This window comes from Mobula birostris, chromosome 25, assembly GCF_030028105.1.
Source record: "Mobula birostris isolate sMobBir1 chromosome 25, sMobBir1.hap1, whole genome shotgun sequence".
Lineage (NCBI taxonomy): Eukaryota > Metazoa > Chordata > Chondrichthyes > Myliobatiformes > Myliobatidae > Mobula > Mobula birostris.
In genome coordinates this window covers 30,653,031-30,671,928 of record NC_092394.1, presented here as the reverse complement: position 1 = coordinate 30,671,928, position 18,898 = coordinate 30,653,031, and the positions used below count along the sequence as shown (strand labels likewise).

The window sequence follows — 18,898 nt, the reverse complement described above, 5'->3', positions numbered from 1 at the left end:
GGTGGGGAAACTGCTGGAGTCAGTTATCAAGGATGTGATAACAGCACATTTGGAAAGCAGTGAAATGATCGGACAAAGTCAGCATGGATTTGTGAAAGGAAAATCATGTCTGACGAATCTCATAGAATTTTTTGAGGTTGTAATTAGTAGAGTGGATAGGGGAGAACCTGTGGATGTGGTATATTTGGATTTTCAGAAGGCTTTTGACAAGGTCCCACACAGGAGATTAGTGTGCAAACTTAAAGCACACAGTATTGGGGGTAAGGTATTGGTGTGGGTGGACAGTTGGTTAGCAGACAGGAAACAAAGAGTGGGAATAAACGGGACCTTTTCAGAATGGCAGGCGGTGACTAGTGGGGTACCGCAAGGCTCAGTGCTGGGACCCCAGTTGTTTACAATATATATTAATGACTTGGATGAGGGAATTAAATGCAGCATCTCCAAGTTTGCGGATGACACGAAGCTGGGGGGCAGTGTTAGCTGTGAGGAGGATGCTAAGAGGATGCAGGGTGACTTGGATAGGTTGGGTGAGTGGGCAAATTCATGGCAGATGCAATTTAATGTGGATAAATGTGAAGTTATCCACTTTGGTGGCAAAAATAGGAAAACAGATTATTATCTGAATGGTGGCCGATTAGGAAAAGGGGAGGTGCAACGAGACCTGGGTGTCATTATACACCAGTCATTGAAAGTGGGCATGCAGGTACAGCAGGCGGTGAAAAAGACGAATGGTATGCTGGCATTTATAGCGAGAGGATTCGAGTACAGGAGCTGGGAGGTACTACTGCAGTTGTACAAGGCCTTGGTGAGACCACATCTGGAGTATTGTGTGCAGTTTTGGTCCCCTAATCTGAGGAAAGACATCCTTGCCATAGAGGGAGTACAAAGAAGGTTCACCAGATTGATTCCTGGGATGGCAGGACTTTCATATGAAGAAAGACTGGATGAACTGGGCTTGTACTCGTTGGAATTTAGAAGATTGAGGGGGGATCTGATTGAAACGTATAAGATCCTAAAGGGATTGGACAGGCTAGATGCAGGAAGATTGTTCCTGATGTTGGGGAAGTCCAGAACGAGGGGCCACAGTTTGAGGATAGAGGGGAAGCCTTTTAGGACTGAGATTAGGAAAAACTTCTTCACACAGAGAGTGGTGAATCTGTGGAATTCTCTGCCACAGGAAGCAGTTGAGGCCAGTTCATTGGCTATATTTAAGAGGGAGTTAGATATGGCCCTTGTGGCTACGGGGGTCAGGGGGTATGGAGGGAAGGCTGGGGCGGGGTTCTGAGTTGGATGATCAGCCATGATCATAATAAATGGCGGTGCAGGCTCGAAGGGCCGAATGGCCTACTCCTGCACCTATTTTCTATGTTTCTATGTATAATCAAGACATTGAAAAAAGACAAGAAACCCCTATAAAGTGTAACAGTTAATCACTTCTCGTATAATGTCAATAAATGTCATATTACAACCATGGATTCAAATTTATTTTTAGAAAATCACCCTAGAGACAGAAGGTAATCTGATTTATTGAAGGATCATGAATAACTCTTCCTCAGAATGAGCATTGGTTCCATTGATTAATTGCTCAGGTTCACAAGAAGGCAAAGTGAAATTTATTTAATCTACATTCAGAAAGGAAGGGACCAATCAAGGATAGTCAGCAAGGATTTGCTGGTGGGAAGATCCTAACTGATTAATTCAACTGAGCTTTTTTTTTTGAAGAGGAACCGTTGATTGGTTTTGATGAGGTACAGTTGATTGTAGTTTACATGGAATTCGGTAAAGTTCTTGACAAGGTCTCATGTGGAAGATCAAAAAGGTCAGCAAGTTGGTAACTTGGATCTAAAATTAGCTTGGTAGTAGACCAGAGTTGGTGGTGAAGGGTTGTTTTTGTGCTTAGAGAATGTGACCACTAATGTACCACATTGATCAATGCTGGGATACATGCTGGTCATTATGGTTGATTTAGACACAAATGTTGGAAGTATGATTGGCGAGTTTGCAGATAAAACAAAAAATTTGAGTTGTTTATAGTGAGGAAGGTAGTCTTATGCCTTTGGCTACAGAGTGACATTGATCAGTTGGTACATTGAGCAGAGCAACAGTAGATGGAACTTTATCCTGTTAAATGTCAGGAGATGCATTTGGGGGTGAGGGTGAGGTGGAAATCAAGTAAGGGTAGGACATATACAATGAATGGCAGAGGAATTGAAACCTTGGTGTAAAGCCTCAAGATGCCTGAAGGTGGCAGCACAGGTGGTTAAGATGATGAAGGTGGCATACAATATAAATAAAACCAACTGCTGGAAGACTCAAAGAGTTAAACAGCATTTGTATATGGAAATGGGCACTTGATGCTTTAGATCAAGGCATACCATCTGAGCCAGAAAGTCTTAACCCAAAATGTCAACCGTCCATTTCCCCTCCACGGATGCTGCCTGAGTCAGTGTGTTCCTTTGCACCAGATTCCAGCATTCACAGTCTCTTGGGTCTCCAAGGCACACAAAATGTTTGCCTTCATTCATTATGCAATTGGAAAAATGTGATTGCATTGAAGAGGGTGCAGAGAAGATCCAGCAGGACATTTACTGAAGAGAGAATGGATTAGGTGTGTTTTGTTTCCCTTAAAGCTGAGGTGGCTGCGATAGTACCCGATAGAGGGATACAAAATTATGAGAGCCATAGGTAGTATATAGTAAAAATAAATAATAATAAATCTTTCTCATTGTTAGAGATGTCTGAGAACAGAGGGAAGAGATTTAAGGCTTTAAGGCAACATAGAAGAAATTGAGGTGATATAGGAAGTATTTTTTCACCTGTAAGGGTATAGAATGCACAGCCCAAGAAGATGGTGGATCCCAAAACACTGTACTCTAAATGACAAGGACTTGAATTAGCAAGGTACATAAGGCTATGGACCAACTGGTAAATTGAATTAGTATAGATAAATACTTGATGCTCAACATGGATGTGATGGGCCAAAGGGTTTATTTCTCTGCTATAATCACTCTGCTGCTATGACTGTTTTCAAATCAGAAGATTAAAAATAATCTTTTGCTTGTTTTTTTTTAAAAATCAGCTTTGTGATTGGAATACACTTCACACTTCTAAGAAAAAAAAACAAACTTGTGGAACGAAGCAGCTAACTTTTCTAGATTTAAAGTTTATGAAATGTACCTATAAAATTGGTCCATCCAAAAGAATGTGAACAAATAGAGCCATTTATAACATTTACCAGCCAGTCAAACAGCCTGTAAAAAAAGTAAGACAAACACAAGTACAAAAACATCTATTACACCAACATACTTGCATATATAACCTTGGCTCAGTTAGCAGTTTTAAACTAAACCAACAGATCTTTCAACTCCGATGAAGCAAATGAGCATAGAGAATTGCTGAAAGAAAATTATTCACTGACATAATGGATTATAAAACTTAGGTTGACCAAACCTTGAGGATCAATGATCTGGCCATTCATGTGAATGTTACAAATTTATTAGTTGTTATCATAATCATTTGAAACTAAATCTACTTTTCAAATATATGAAAAACACCAATTTAATTGGCTCACCTTTATAGCAAGGAAAGAATTATGCATCATATAATTTAAACTACTTCATGTCTAATTTGTCATGTTATAAATGTGAGATTCCGCTACAAGATTTCACAAAAAGAAAATAAAATGATCGATTACTCAGTTCATTGATAAAAAATTAAAATTATTTGCTTTTCTTTGAAAAACCTTCTGAGACGGTTTATATTCACTGAAAAGTGGATGGTTTTAAAATCTAATTTTAAAAGCAGATTTGGTGCTGTCTTGTTTTATTCCATGTTCTTTGATATTAGCTAGAGTGCCCATTGTCTGGCTACTATGTGAATTAGTAATACATTGAGACCACTACTTTACTAAATCACCAGGGCACCCGTCATGAAATCATAGGCAAAACAAGTGTAAATTTAAAATATGTTGCAAGTAAAGTTCTACTTGTTATCTTTTCCATTTGGTAAAACTTAAATAAAATAATCTAATACCAACAAACTATATAAATTTTCAAATAAAGATAATGTCACCTACTTTGCATAAATAACTTTGGCTACACAGTCCTTTCTTGTCTCACATTCCATTTTTGAGCATGGTTTTTTAAAGATTTGTTGCTGCCTGCCTGCTTTTATAGTTCGAATTCTGATCTGTTCCAAAAGGACTTCCTCAGAAATTTTCAGCAGATTTGCAGTGGTTGAAAGAAAGCCTGTAAAAATCATGCATTCTGATTAATAACAGACAAAAATGGCAATATAGCAAATTAGCACACACAAAATGCTGAAGGAACTCAGCAGGACAGGCAGCATCAATGGAGACAGTTGATGTCTTGGCCTGAAATGTCAATTGCTTATTCTTTTCCATAGATGCTGCCTGACCTGCTGAGCTCCTCCGTATTTTGTGTGCGTTGCTTTGGATTTCCAGCACCTGCAGACTTTCTTGTGTTTGTAATACAGCCAATTATATAAGGATCATTCCCACTGCTAGTAGGAGAATTCAAGTTCAAAATCAATTTATTGTCAAAGTACGAATATGTCAATGTGCAGTACATTGTGATTCATTTCTTGCAGACATTTACAGGTAAAAAATACAATAGAAATAATAAAAATCTATACAAAGACTGATCACCAATCTGCAGAAGACAAATTGTTCAAATAAAGTAAATAATACTGGGAATGTGAGTTGTAGAGTCCTTGAATGACAGTCCATGCATATTTGTTAAAACAAACCAAATTTTATGCAAGTTTTTGAACCAAATTATGTTTTATAATTAAAGGACCCAGCAATTACTCAAAAGATATTAAACCTGAAGCCTCAGAATTCGAAAGATCTTTTTTAAGAAAATCAATAATTGATTGGATTTTTCTTACTCTTAGCTTCTGCCTTGAGATCACAAGGATAAGAGTCATCCACTGGAGAGCTGAACTGCACATTGCCAAGATGCAGAAGACCAACCAAAATCTATTGGAAAAGAAAATAAGTATTAAGAAACAAGTATTGGGAAAAAAACCCAAAAAAAACACGAACAGAATTGGGCAAGTAACACTAACAAATTGATCAAAATTGGCATGTGTGCCTATGACAGTACTTAAAAAAATCTATTTTAATTACTTGCTCTATTTTTAGATATTGTTAAAGGTAATGTGCAGTAATTGACATTTCAAACCTGAGGGTAGTGAATTCATGTGCACAAAAATAATCCAAAAGGAAATCTGACAGGACACTGAAGGAGCACCACATCAGAGATGTTGACTTCAGACAAGAGATTAAATTGTGTCTCTTAAGAGTTTAGCTCCACCAGACTAGAATTTCTCCACTATTACAAGTGATTCCTATTAATACATCAGCACGTGTTTAGTTTAAATAAAATGTTACAGAGAATAAATAATTTTCCAGTGAATCTGATAACTGTCAGTGGAGAACTGGAACCGGTGATTTAAAGGAAATACATGAAGTATACGTGAAGCCTCAAGTGAGCTACGTGCTGAACCAAATGGATTTGTGCATAGTTGGAAAGTGGATTATCAGTTTTACTCTATTAGCTGTTAAGGAACTGTATATCATCTTTAATAAAGATGGAGTGAACTGCTCATTTAAAACTTGAATTACCAGAATACCTTGAAAAATTTTGCTATAACGTCAAAGGCTGTCACATCAGGAGAGAAAATTTAAATCTAATTTGGCCATTGATGATTTTCATCAATAAATTTACAAAATGAACATAAGCTTTCTTATAATAAATATGCTACTGTATAAAGAATTAAACGGTAAATGTTAATAATCTGACAAATAAAATTTCACTCAAGTTAAAGTAGTTAATTACAATGTTCACTTACCCTGAAAACATTAAGTTGTGTGTCGTGATCAATACCCAAATGCAGCATTGCATTTTTGGTTTCATCAAACTGTTTCTCTGCAGGACAAGGAATTGCAGCAATTTTTTGACATTTTCATGAATATCTAAATTATTTCCATTTCTCATACTCATTTCTGACCCCTCAGTAGAGCATTTTGTAATTAAACTGACTAAATATTACTTAGAACTATGCTCCAAAAATTATTTGAAAGAGTTAATCCATGTGCAAGATCGACAATTAAAAAGTTATGATATACAAAGGAAAACATCAGCCTTCAAAAAGATGCCTGAAGTGAAGCAATAGTTGTTTAATAAATAGAATTTTAAACATAGAAGCGGGGGGATTCCACAGTAAAAGCAGAGTTTCCACCAATTTACTCAGCCCAGAAGCCAAAACTCCAAAGGTTCCAGACTGAATTCCTTCTCTATGCTAAGTCAGCTGCAATAAGTTGGGGCGGCATTGCAAGTACAACCAGACTCAATGCACCAACTTGTGCAATGAAGGAAAAGAATAATCAATTCAGGACTCCCATTTGATTGTAGTTAGAAATCACAACTGCAAATATCTTCACTCAATACATTTAAGTACAAAGAATAAACATAAGCACGTTAACCCCTAAGCCAAAGACCTCCTGCATCTCGACAGGAGGTCAAATATAGGACTTGAAAAGAATGGCTTAAAAAAATTAAAAACTTTTTAGTGCTCTGCATTAATGTGGTTATACAAACTTGTACATTTTTGAAAGTGTCAACTGCCTTTCAGAAAGTTAAAATGATCTCAGTCCACGTTCAAGTACAGGAATTCAGCTCTAGTATTTGATAGGCTAGTCGAGGCTAGATTAAATATTATTTATATTCTACAGTTCAATACACAAAATGCAACATCTGATAAGTGTAACATTATAGAGGAATTGTTAATGAAATACTGTAAGTTTGTGTACTTAAGGATTAATATCTACATTTGTATGCTAGAGTTTAAGAAGCATTGTTGAACTTAGCTTTCAAACTTCTAACCTTCTAAAACCTTCTCAGAATTTGGTAACCAGAAGAACTCTGTGGCTTCAGAAAGACCCCATTCCGATTTCTGTTTCTCAGTGGCTCCTTTCACTATCTGAGGAAACATTACATAAATAAATTTTGGTTTTCAGATCATTGTTGAATCAGTAGCTTTAGCAGAACACAGGCATGTTACGCAGGGCAGCAAAAAAATATCTCCATTATCTTGCTACCTCTATTGTTGTTTCTGACTTATGTCAGTATCTTTCTAACCTCTCACTGTCAGAAACATATACATCAGTTTTGGACTTTACACCTCCAATGTAAACTAGGAAGTATTTATTTAAAAAGAAATATTGCTAATCTGAAGCAAAAAAAAACTACATTAATAGTCAACATACGAGAAAAGAGCAAACAAGTGATTATTTTTATATTCAGAGTCTAAACTACAATGAAATAATAAATCTGCGCCTGCTTGCTCAACAGAAGCCACCTTATCTACCAAGTGCTTCCATCACTTTGTTTCGGCTACATAAATGTATCACTGAAAAATTGATGCTATTTTCCTTTTATAATATGAGCTGCAGCAGAATTTAATGATTTATGAAACTTGTCCCATGAATCGATTATTACTGTTTGCTTCCAGTTTGAATTCCAACATATTAGAAAAAGCCACATCGCATGCAATACACCAAAATCCTACCTGATAAAAAATGTGAAAATTTCTTTCATGAGGAGCTTGATAGGCAACTCGTGTTTTCTCCAATAGGTAAGTTTGCACAGAAGCTCCCTGCAACTGCTGAGATCTGGAAAATAAAGCAACATGCTGCAAAAAAAGGACTGGAAAAATAAGATGTTTCTCTGTTACTTAATTACAGATTTCCCTAAGCAATTTACATAAAAACTTCAAGAAAAACATTTAACAGTCATTTCTCTCCCAGTACTCTTCTCCCTATCCCCACAACTTTCAGAAACACTTGTTGTTAAAAAGGCAGCAGGAAAACTGGGTGATATTTACTGTCCAAGATTATAAGGGGTATTATAATATCACTTACAGATAAGTTTACTGAATTCAACAATTCTTTTTGAAGGCTCCTGCACAATTACTAACTGACAAAAAATTACAGGATGTTGAATAAACACATTCAGTGTTCCAAAAATTACCTGTTTAAATGGAGTTGGATGTACTTTCCAAATCGGCTACTGTTGTGATTCCTTAGCGTGGATGCATTTCCTGTGAAACAGTAAGTGAGATTAGTAACCAGTCACTGCATCATTTTTATGGTTGCCTTGGCAAATCTCATTTGTTTCCAAAAGCTGCCTAATTTCATAACATTTTATTAAACAAAATAAAATTGACTGGAAAACATTTAAAATATTCCACACTACAAATAAGTTCAGCATTAAACACATCCCGTATATGTTTTTTTAATTCGAAAAAAATTATATATCCATGCATAGCATAATAGCCAGCATGAAACAGCTTGCCAAGATTTTCATTTCAAATTATTTTTCTTTATTTTGTGAATATCCTGATATTTTCATTTGCAAGCCCGTTTTCTTTTTGTGAATTTTTTTGTATTCCTTTTGCCACATCTTTCAAAACTAACCCAGCAATCTTATTGTAGTACACGTTATCTGACCAGAAAATGAGTAGCTGCCTTCTCCAATATTTACAACACGCTGGACGAACTCAGCAGTTCGGGCAGCATCTGGGGAAACGATCAGTCGACGTTTCGGGCCGGAACCCTTTGTCAGGACTGAAGAAGGAAGGGGCAGAGGCTCTATAAAGAAGGTGGGGGGAGGAGAAGGCTGGTAGGTTCCAGGTGAAAAACCAGTAAGGGGAAAGATAAAGGGGTGGGGGAGGGGAAGCAGGGAGGGGATAGGCAGGAAAGGTGAAGAAGGAATAGGGGAAAACACAATGGGTAGTAGAAGGAGGCGGAACCATGAGGGAGGTGATAGGCAGCTGGGGGAGGCGGTAGAGTGAAATAGGGGTAGAGGAAGGGAGGGGGAGGGAATTACCAGAAGTTGGAGAATTCTATGTTCATAGCAAGGGGCTGGAGTCTACCTAGACAGTATATGAGGTGTTGCTCCTCCAACCTGAGTTTAGCTTCATGATGGCAGTAGAGGAGGCCATGTATGGACATATCCGAATGGGAATGTGAAGCAGAGTTGAAGTGGGTGGCAACCGGGATATCCCGTCTGTTGTGGCGGACGGAGCGGAGGTGCTCGACGAAGCGGTCCCCCAATCTGTATCGGGTTTCATCAATGTAGAGGAGGCCGCACCGGATCGACTACTCCAATATTTAAGCAAGTGACATCCTTCAGTAGTCCACTAGGTGGTGCACACACTCAATATAAAATTAGTCAACTACTTTTTCCAATATCTCAAAACAGGGAATTACTTTCTTGTTCTCAAATTGTCTGAGATGATGCTCACCACATTCAGAATGATGTACTTGAATGTTTAGTTTACTGTTTGCTATTTATATAGTTTCAGAAGACACATTAGCTCTTTTGTACTTTTTTAAAATACTGAAATAGATACACTAATACACCACTCACAACACAGAAACAATATTCACAACTTTACGGAGAATAAGGAGCAACAATCAGCAGACATTCTTACACCAAAGAGTGATAGCCTTCAAACCCTATATGATTCTTAGCACATACGTACTCTGCGACATCTGAGAATCTATTCAGCCCTGTAAACAATTAGACTTTGATCCCATATGCTAGAGTAAATAATATTTCATCTGCGCCAATCATTCATTTTTTAAACATTCAATCTGACATAAGCAACAAGTTTTACTACCAAATGCCTCCATCACTGGATTGGAGTCCAATACTCTCTTTTCTATTCGTTCCACATTTTCTTGGCACTTTATAGAAGTGTTTGAGGCAGCAAGTGTGGCAAAGTAATTCATAAGGCAACGCGACGTCCAGGTCTGCAAAAGGGAAATCTTATTAATTAGCTTGACAAAGCTGAGAAGCTTTCTATTATGGATCTTGAAAACATTGCTATTATGAACTAGTACTTCTGCTGACATGTGCCTTGGTCATCTTTCTGATGTTGAATTTTAAACAAATGTTACGTACCCCGTAACTGGGTTGCCAAACCAGCAGAAATGGATCACTCAGTTGGAGTCTGGATTACTAGAACTAAGAAAGTTTTATTAAAGAAACAAGCAACACAGTAATCGAAAGGATAATAAATGCAACAGTTCAGCAATGATAACCACACATGTGCACAGAATTAAGATAACAGCATCAATCAAGCTCTATCGTTGTCTAGGGATAAATGACCAATTTCAAAGTGACACAAAGTTCAGTTCGCAGTAATCGTTGCCATGGCGATGGACGTGGAGGGAGGGAGGGAGGGAGGGAGGGAGGGGGGGGGGAGAGAGAGAGAGAGAGAGAGAGAGAGAGAGAGAGAGAGAGAGAGAGAGAGAGAGAGAGAGAAAGAAAGAAAGAAAGAAAGAAAGAAAACAGGAACGACTGATCATTCAGAAACGGCTTCCACTCACAGACGGGCGATAATTGCTCACAAGCAACTTTTGGGCAGGTCCTTGGTGATGTCACCTGAGGTCACCCACTGTGACCCCTCCTCCAGATACGGTCGATCCTCTGCAGTGAACCCGGCACCCAAGCAAGGGTGGACACACACCGGGTTCCCGCTGATCGTACCTTTCCACCCTGTGCGTTGTCCGGTACTTCCCACCGACTCGTGAGAGGCGCACCGCTTCCAGGGTCTCGTTACCTCGGGTGTCGTGTGTCCTGCCTTAGCGAACCTGTCCCTTTTTATCCCCCTGCTGGGGTATCGCCTGTCCATCACTTCAAACAGTTCAGGGTTCAAAGGGGGAGCCACTCCAGACAGCTCTCTCTCTCCCCCGTCCCTTCATTACACATCTCCAGATCGTTTCATTGTGTTCCTTATCTCTCTCTTGAAGACAGGTGGCAGACCAACTGCTGATCACACAGGACAGCTAACATCTTATCTATGTGTATTCTCGTCTTCTCGTCACACTTCCCCCCTTTAAGGATTTTTACCGGGAGGTAAAAATTACAAACATGAATACATTATTTGATACACGCACAAATATACATCTTTATCAGCTATTTGGCTAACACAGCGAGTTTGAAGTTGTCAACAGCTTTGACAGACAGTCATCGCATTTTCTGTTCCTTTTACATGTGTTATTAATAATCCCTTAGACCGGGCTCCAACTCAGCAAACTTCATAGTTGCCAAAAACACTGATGAATTTCGATCAATGTAACCTCTCATTTGGTTTTGTCCCGGACCACAATAACAAGGGTCGTCCCATTCCGACTCAGTTTTCTCTCGCAAGGGCTTAGTAGGAGGGGGAGGGGTAGTGACCGCAGAGTTATTGCAAAACTTCCTACAGTACCCCACCATATCCCAGAGCCTTCTGAGGGCCCTCTTGTCTGTTGGGGTTGGGAGGTCAGCGATAGCCTGCACTGTAGCTTGCATCGCTGCCAGCTGCCCCTGTGTCACCACAGTTCCCAGGTAAGTGACCCTCGTGTGGCCGAATTCGTTTTCTTCAAGGTTCACTATCAAGCTGGCTTCAGACAGCCGTATTAAATTGCCAATACACACCTCTGTGTTCATCAGCCCTTTAGTCACTGAATTACTCATTATATATGGCTGTTGTTTGCTAGGCTGACCTATTGTAACAGACATCACCCAACGTCCCAGTTGTTTGCATCGCCTCGGGACAATCAAGCACACGGGTGCGAGTTGTTTAATTACTTCTGCTAAAGATTCGCTTTGTTTGGGGATTAAGGGAGAGACCTTATCAGTAGACCTGGCCAAAACATTAGCCTTCTCCCATCTGATCGATCCCATACTAATCTTTTCAAAATGGTTTTTTTCTCTTATCAGGGGGCCCCTAGCTTCATTGATTTCCACACTAACACCGACTAGGTTTGTTAGCATATCAAAAGCCGGTGACCGTCTCAGTTCGCGTCGGTCGTGATCAATAACATCCTTCCTCCTGGGCAGTTGGTAAACCTCTTTCATGATTCCACCAACTGTTTCCTCCAGCACCGCAAAATGTCCACCGGGGGGTACCTCGTGGGCCATGTTAAAAACTTCATCCCCATAACTCTTTTGCACCACCCCCACTCCTCATCTACGGGTACTGTACTTGATTTCCCTTTTTTCCTTAGCACTTCCTCCTCCACACAATAGCCTACTAGTTCCCTCGTCAAAGCTGTGTCAGACAGAGCTGTCTCTGCCGAAACCATCAGCCCCTCGTCTCGCTCCTGCGTCTGCACAGATTCTTTCCTGGCTACTGCTACGTCTGTCCCAGCTCCCTCACTGCCTCTTGTCTCATTACACTCCTTCTTTTCATTTTCTACCCTCTTCTCGTACAAGGTTGGCAGAAACGTCTCAGCTAAATTCACTACCGCAGCCCCATGATGAACCTGTGAGTCCATGGGCGGGGCCTCACTGCTGGCAGGCCGACCTGTCAATCTCACGACTGGGAACACGATTCCCCCGGCGATGTCATTACCGAGCAAGACTTCCACGCCTTTCATCGGTAATTCGGACCTCACCCCGATCGTGACTAGTCCAGAGACCAGGTTGCTTTGTAAGTGTATCTGGTGCAAAGGGACTGACTCTGTCCCTTCCCCAACACCTTTGACCTCTACCTCCCCAGTCTGGGTCTCTGAGCTAAACTCTAATACACTCTTCAGTATTAGTGACTGACACGCTCCCGTGTCTCTCCAGATCCGCACTGGAACTGGTTTTAACCCCTCTTTCACTGACACCAATCCGGCCGAGATAAACCTCTCGCGCCCTTCCTGGACTTTGGCAGACCTGACCGTCCCTAGCGGTTCGTTTAACAGCTCGATACAGCCATTCAAGATCACTGTTTTTCCTTTTCCCGTCTCCTTCTTTGGGGCAAAGCACCTGGACGCAAAGTGTCCGGCTTTCCCACAATTATAACAGATGACCCCAGGAGACTTCCTGCCAGACTGCTCCCGGTCTACCTTATCCTTCTCACTAGTCACCGGCTTACTTTCTGACTTTTCCGGCGGACTCTCCCCGCCGTCCTGACTACCCTTCTGGTAGCCTTTACTTGGGGCAACCTTCATTTTATGCATCAACGCATACTCATCCGCTAACTCAGCAGTTGCGGCTAACGTGGCTGCCTCTTTCTCATCGAGGTAGGGTCTCATACCCTCAGGGACACAACCTTTAAACTGCTCAATCAGGATCAGCTGTAGCAGTCTGTCATAATCCCCCTCTACCCCCTTTGAGGCGCACCAACGCTCACAATATGTCTGCATCTCACGGGCAAACTCCAAATACGTGCGGTCCCACTCCTTCCTCGCATTCCGGAACCTCTGCCGGTATGCCTCTGGGACCAACTCATAAGTCCTGAGGATGGCCTCTTTTACCACCTCATACCTCTGGGCATCTTCCGCGGACAAAGCGGAGTAAGCTTCTTGGGCTTTCCCTTTCAGTACACTCTGAAGTAACACAGCCCACTTATCCCTCGGCCATTCCTGACTTATAGCCACTTTTTCGAAATGGAGAAAGTACCGATCCACGTCGGTATCGTCAAATGGGGGAACCAGCCTAACCTCCTGGGTTGCCCGGAACCCTCCACCTTGGTTCGGCACGAGCCCCTGCTCGGCCCTTATCTTTAACTTCTCCAGCTCAAATTCCCTTTCTCTCTGTTTCCCCCTCTCTTCTCGCTCCCATTGCCTCTCTTTCTCCTCTCTCCAACTGTCTCTCTCTCTCTTTCTCTTCTCCCTCCAACTGTCTCTCTCTCTTTCTCTTCTCTCTCCAACTGTCTTTCTCTCTCTTGTCTTTCTGCCTCTCTCTCCTTCTCTTCTCGCTCCAACTGTCGTACCCGGAACTCGTGCTTGAGTCTCAGTTTTTCAAGCTGCACCTGTACCACGTCTCCAGCAGGGTTTTCAATAGACACCACCCCCAGCTCGCCTTGGGGAAACACACCCTTAGATACATAGTTCTCTACAATAGCTCTGTGTATCTCCTCTCTCCTCATTGTCGACTTCACCTTAGCAAGATTCAACCATTTGGCCACAGCTACCAATTCCGATTTCCTGGCATCCTCTAATGTCTCCAAGGTCGGCGCCTTTATAAATTCCTCAGCCTCCATTTCTGCTGTTTGTCTTTTCTTTCTTTCGGGAATTTTAACCCAATCAATTTACTCCGTCCCAAATTTAGCGTTCAAAATCACGGACGAGAACCCCACTCATGTTACGTACCCCGTAACTGGGTTGCCAAACCAGCAGAAATGGATCACTCAGTTGGAGTCTGGATTACTAGAACTAAGAAAGTTTTATTAAAGAAACAAGCAACACAGTAATCGAAAGGATAATAAATGCAACAGTTCAGCAATAACCACACATATGCACAGAATTAAGATGACAGCATCAATCAAGCTCTATCGTTGCCTAAGGATAAATGACCAATTTCAAAGTGACACAAAGTTCAGTCCAATTTAGTAGCTCAGTTCGCAGTAATCGTTGCCATGGTGATGGACAATGTGGGGGGGGGGAGAGAGAGAGAGAGAGAGAGAGAGAAAAAGAAAGAAAACAGGAACGACTGATCATTCAGAAACGGTTTCCACTCACAGACCGGCGATAATTGCTCACAAGCAGCTTTTGGGCAGGTTCTTGGTGATGTCACCTGAGGTCACCCACTGTGACCCCTCCTCCAGATGCAGTCGATCCTCTGCAGTGAACCCGGCACCCAAGCAAGGGTGGACACACACCGGGTTCCCGCTGATTGTACCTTTCCACCCTGTGCGTTGGCCGGTACTTCCCACCGACTCGTGAGAGGCGCACCGCTTCCAGGGTCTCGTTACCTCGGGTGTCGTGTGTCCTGCCTTAGTGAACCTGTCCCTTTTTATCCCCCTGCTGGGGTATCGCCTGTCCATCACTTCAACCAGTTCAGGGTTCAAAGGGGGAGCCGCTCCAGACAGCTCTCTCTCTCCCCCGTCCCTTCACTGCACATTTCCAGATGCTGTTTCATTGTGTTCCTTATCTCTCTCTTGAAGACAGGTGGCAGACCAACTGCTGATCACACAGGACAGCTAACATCTTATCTATGTGTATTCTCGTCACACAAAGAAAATATGATGAATGCTGGAGCACTTTAGCATTGGTCAGCATACTGGGAGCAGTATGCTGACCAATGAGGAGGTAGGAAAACAAATGTGTCAATCTACTACAGAATAAAATAAAATTTGATAATATAATGTCATAATTGTGCCTCACTATCTATACCATGTAGCTAGTTTAGTGAAATCCTACAGCACCCATTAGTTAACTATAATCATTGACATCCATTTTCCAAAAATCATACCCACGCTGGTTAATTCGCTAAGTTATAGGAATTGTTTCTTGGTGGAGCCAACCACCTTACTCATGCTAATGTCTTACCTTTCCAGCACCACTCTCTCCACTGACGATTAGTGATTGGTCAATTGGTTCAATGTGACTCTGTACATTCCTGAAGGCTTGTTCAGCCACCACAAAGATGTGAGGTTTCAATTCCTAAAGAATACAGAGAGTTAACTTTTTTGAAAGTTTGTTTTTGTACAAAGTAGTAAAAACTACCCTCTCAAATTATTTTAATAAGGTACTAGTATTAATATGAACCTGCAACTGCTGCTGATGACTATATCCTGGATTCTAACCATTCTTACTACACAAATCAATAAGCTGCAGCTTCTGTATTCTTAATATGCATTGTCCACAAATCAAAAGTTTTCACTCAGCTTTGGGTATTAATCTAAATACGGTCTGATCGCAAATAAATGACCAGAATAAACTGGACACAAATTAAATATTAATGTTCTGTTTATATATGTATAGAATTTGTAATCAAGGATGAATAATGTTATTTGCTTATTGCAGTCAAATAAAGCACCGAAGTGTACTTGAGTTACCTGTGGTCGAGTCACATTGTGGTATTCTTTCATGACCTCAGAGGAATACAAGTTTGGCACAGACTGGAATGGATTTAGACCCACTAATGTACAACCCGCATTAGTGTAAAAAACACCAGCTGCATATCTTGCCTGGAGACATTTTAAAACTAAGAGACATAAAAAAAATATTCACAGTTCAATTCATACAAATTGCTTATTAAAAAATACTGTAATCTAATGCATTATGCACAGTGATTTGTTAATCTGAATGGTTCAGATTTCAACTAAGTAATCCAAACCATTTAGATTATCAAGTCACTGTGCATAACAACCAAGTATCTACAAAAATAACTATTTTCTTTTCAAATACAAGGTCTTGTTTACACTGCAGTTCCATTATAAAAGGCAAGAACTATAGTTATTGGAAGTCTGAAATAAAAACAAAAAAAATTAGAAACATTTGGCAATGACAGGCAACACCTATAAATGGAGAAACAAAGGTTAACATTTCATTTTGATAACTTTTCATTAGAACTGGGGAAAAAAGTTAGAAATAAAACACACTTTAATCTGCAAAGAAAGGGGAGCAGTGGAGAGGACAATGTCTATGGCAGAATGGAGACAAACGGTAAATAAATAGTATAAAGTGGAGCCATTAAGAGAAAAATGATGAAAATTTACCGATTACAATGTGTCTGGAATTGAAAATAGGTGCCATTTTCTGCATTATACATTAGAGTTCAAGCAACTACTATCTGTTAAATGTGAAAAGATTTCATATTTTTTCCCCGTCCTTTGTTGTGATTTTTTCTTTACACCCCTCCTTATGGGTCAGTTGTAGTTAACAACCCTTTAGCATTGTCCCTCAGCCAGCAGCAATATTTTTTCTGTCATTCATGGTCTCCATCATATAATTACTATTTTTTATTGCCTCCACCTTCCCAGCCACTCACTCTTTTCTCTCACTTAAACTGTTCGATATTTAAACTTTTCCAACACCTGATGAATGGCCTGAAATATTAACTTTCTCTACTGACATGTCATGGCTTGATGGGCATTTTGAAGTTTTTTTCAAAAATCAGCTTTTGAACCATTTGTCGTAATTTCCAGACCTCAGAAGTTGGATAACACACACAGGAGAACATCGTTATAAACTTGTCAAACCAACATATCCCAAAAACAATGTTAAAGGGATCAACCTTTACTTATGCTCATTTTTCAGAAGGTGTCTATCATGGCATTCTAAGTGGCTTATTTCATATTTACTGTTGTACTTCACTCAGGTGTATATGCCCTCCTCTTCCAATACTGCCTTCTGTTCAGCAAATGTTATGCTAAACGTCAATCAGCTTACAAAGTACTTCAGAAGAAACAAAACACCAATTGATTAGATACCTGTGACAGTTGTTACTGGGTTGACTTTGGTCAGATCATCAATCTGGTGCAACTCATCTTCATTAATGAGAAAAGCTTTTATCTCCTCTTTGGCTGCATGAGTCAATGTAGTGTAATCTAGAGTCTTTTGGGAATCTCTGAAGCCATTAGTCTGAAAACAGAATGACAAGACCTTCACCACATACTTCAAGAAAAGCAGCTCTTGTTTAATTTTTCTTGCCAGATAGTATTTCACTTGAGGGACCAGTTTGTTACATTATGGAAGCTCTGCACTTGGTAGGTCATCCTCAAATATGTTGCACACTTAAGCGCATAGAATATGTAGCCTCAGCTTGAAATCACCTGCTTTGTTATTACTGGAATAAACTGGTAAGAGTTCCATTATAAAAGGAGTATATGACATCCCTGGGTAGCAAACAGTTCTGCTTTTATAAAACATCCATAATTCAGAAAATTGACGAGTTCAATTCCTGCCGCTGCCTGTAAGGAGTTTATGCATTTTTCCCATGTATGTGTGGGCTTCCTCCAGGTGCTCTGGTTTCCTCCCACAGTCCAAAGACGTACTGACTGGTTGGTTAATTGTCCCGTGGTTAGGATCAAATTGGGCAGTGTTGCTCAAAGGGCTGGAATCACCTGCTCCACACAGTATCATAATAAATAAATAATAAACAGCGTTTTATTTACACTTCTCTTGCATTTGACCTCCCAAAATGCATTACTTCACATTCATCCATCTACCATTTCTCCACCCAAATTCCTAAATGATCCTTCAACAATCTTCCTCATGATCTTCATCTCCAGCAATGTCATCTGCAACCTTACCTAAAATTTTGTCCAAATCATTTAGTTATTACAGTAGTCTCATCACTAATCCTTGTGGAACACTGCTGGTCTCAGAGTTCCAGTCAGAGAAAAAAATCTTCTCCATAACAATCCTCTATCTTCTATAACCAACCCAGTTTTATGCACAACTTACCCTGTGACTCAAACTTCTTGACCAACCTATCGTAAGGGACCTTGTGAAAAGCTTTACTAAAGTCCATGTAGATAACATCCACCACCCTACCTTCAATCACCTTCATCATGTCCTCAATAAAATTTGTGAGCATGACTTCCCTCGCAAAAAGCCCTGCAGACAATTCCTAATAAGCCCATGCTTTTCTAAATGCAAGTGAATTCTATCCCAAAGAATCTTCTCCAATAATTTCCTTACCACTGATCCAAGGCTACTGCCCTATGATTTTCTGAATTTTCCATTACCTCTCTTGTGCAAAAGAACATTACTGGCTATTCTCTCATTTTTTGGGACCTTGTCTGCAGCTGAAGATAACAACATTTTGTCAAGGCCCAAGCATTCTCCTTTCTTGGTATTCTGGGATAGTTCACTGCCCTGGGAATTTATCCACCTTGACATTTTCAAAGACACCCAACTAATATCTAATATCCTCTTTTGTATCTCAACAAGCCTTAAAATATCAACATATGATTCCCTGATCTCACCATCATCCATATCATTCTCCTTATTGAAAGCGGATTCCACTCATTTAAGAACTCATCCACTTAATCAGCACCCACACATAAATTCCCTCTTTTGTGCTTGAGAGGGCTGCCTTTTTACCCCTTGTTCTTAATAAGCATAGTAAATGCTTTGGGATTCTCCTTAAACCTGTTT

At 40.4% G+C, this 18,898-nt stretch overlaps 1 protein-coding gene across 10 annotated transcripts in view; it reads right to left on the bottom strand.

Annotated features, from left to right (window-relative positions):
- LOC140187612 (unconventional myosin-XIX) overlaps window positions 1-18,898 on the bottom strand; it is a 66,251-nt gene that overhangs the window by 41,602 nt on the left and 5,751 nt on the right. For 7 of the 10 annotated variants that reach the window (XR_011883123.1, XM_072243109.1, XM_072243110.1 and 4 more), the window contains exons 2-12: window positions 17,227-17,377; window positions 15,850-15,998; window positions 15,341-15,454; window positions 9,709-9,841; window positions 8,055-8,124; window positions 7,594-7,696; window positions 6,909-7,005; window positions 5,875-5,951; window positions 4,909-4,999; window positions 4,076-4,247; window positions 3,178-3,251 (exon numbers count right to left, since the gene is read on the bottom strand). Coding sequence is in view for 9 of the 10 variants with exons in the window: in XM_072243109.1 (XP_072099210.1) it covers window positions 3,178-3,251; window positions 4,076-4,247; window positions 4,909-4,999; window positions 5,875-5,951; window positions 6,909-7,005; window positions 7,594-7,696; window positions 8,055-8,124; window positions 9,709-9,841; window positions 15,341-15,454; window positions 15,850-15,998; window positions 17,227-17,377 (1,231 nt within the window). In the remaining variant the exon portion in view is untranslated. Of the gene's footprint in view, window positions 1-3,177; window positions 3,252-4,075; window positions 4,248-4,908; window positions 5,000-5,874; window positions 5,952-6,908; window positions 7,006-7,593; window positions 7,697-8,054; window positions 8,125-8,958; window positions 9,122-9,708; window positions 9,842-15,340; window positions 15,455-15,849; window positions 15,999-17,226; window positions 17,378-18,898 lie in introns of those variants that run through there. The other 3 variants (XM_072243118.1, XM_072243111.1, XM_072243112.1) reach the window with 3 other exon arrangements.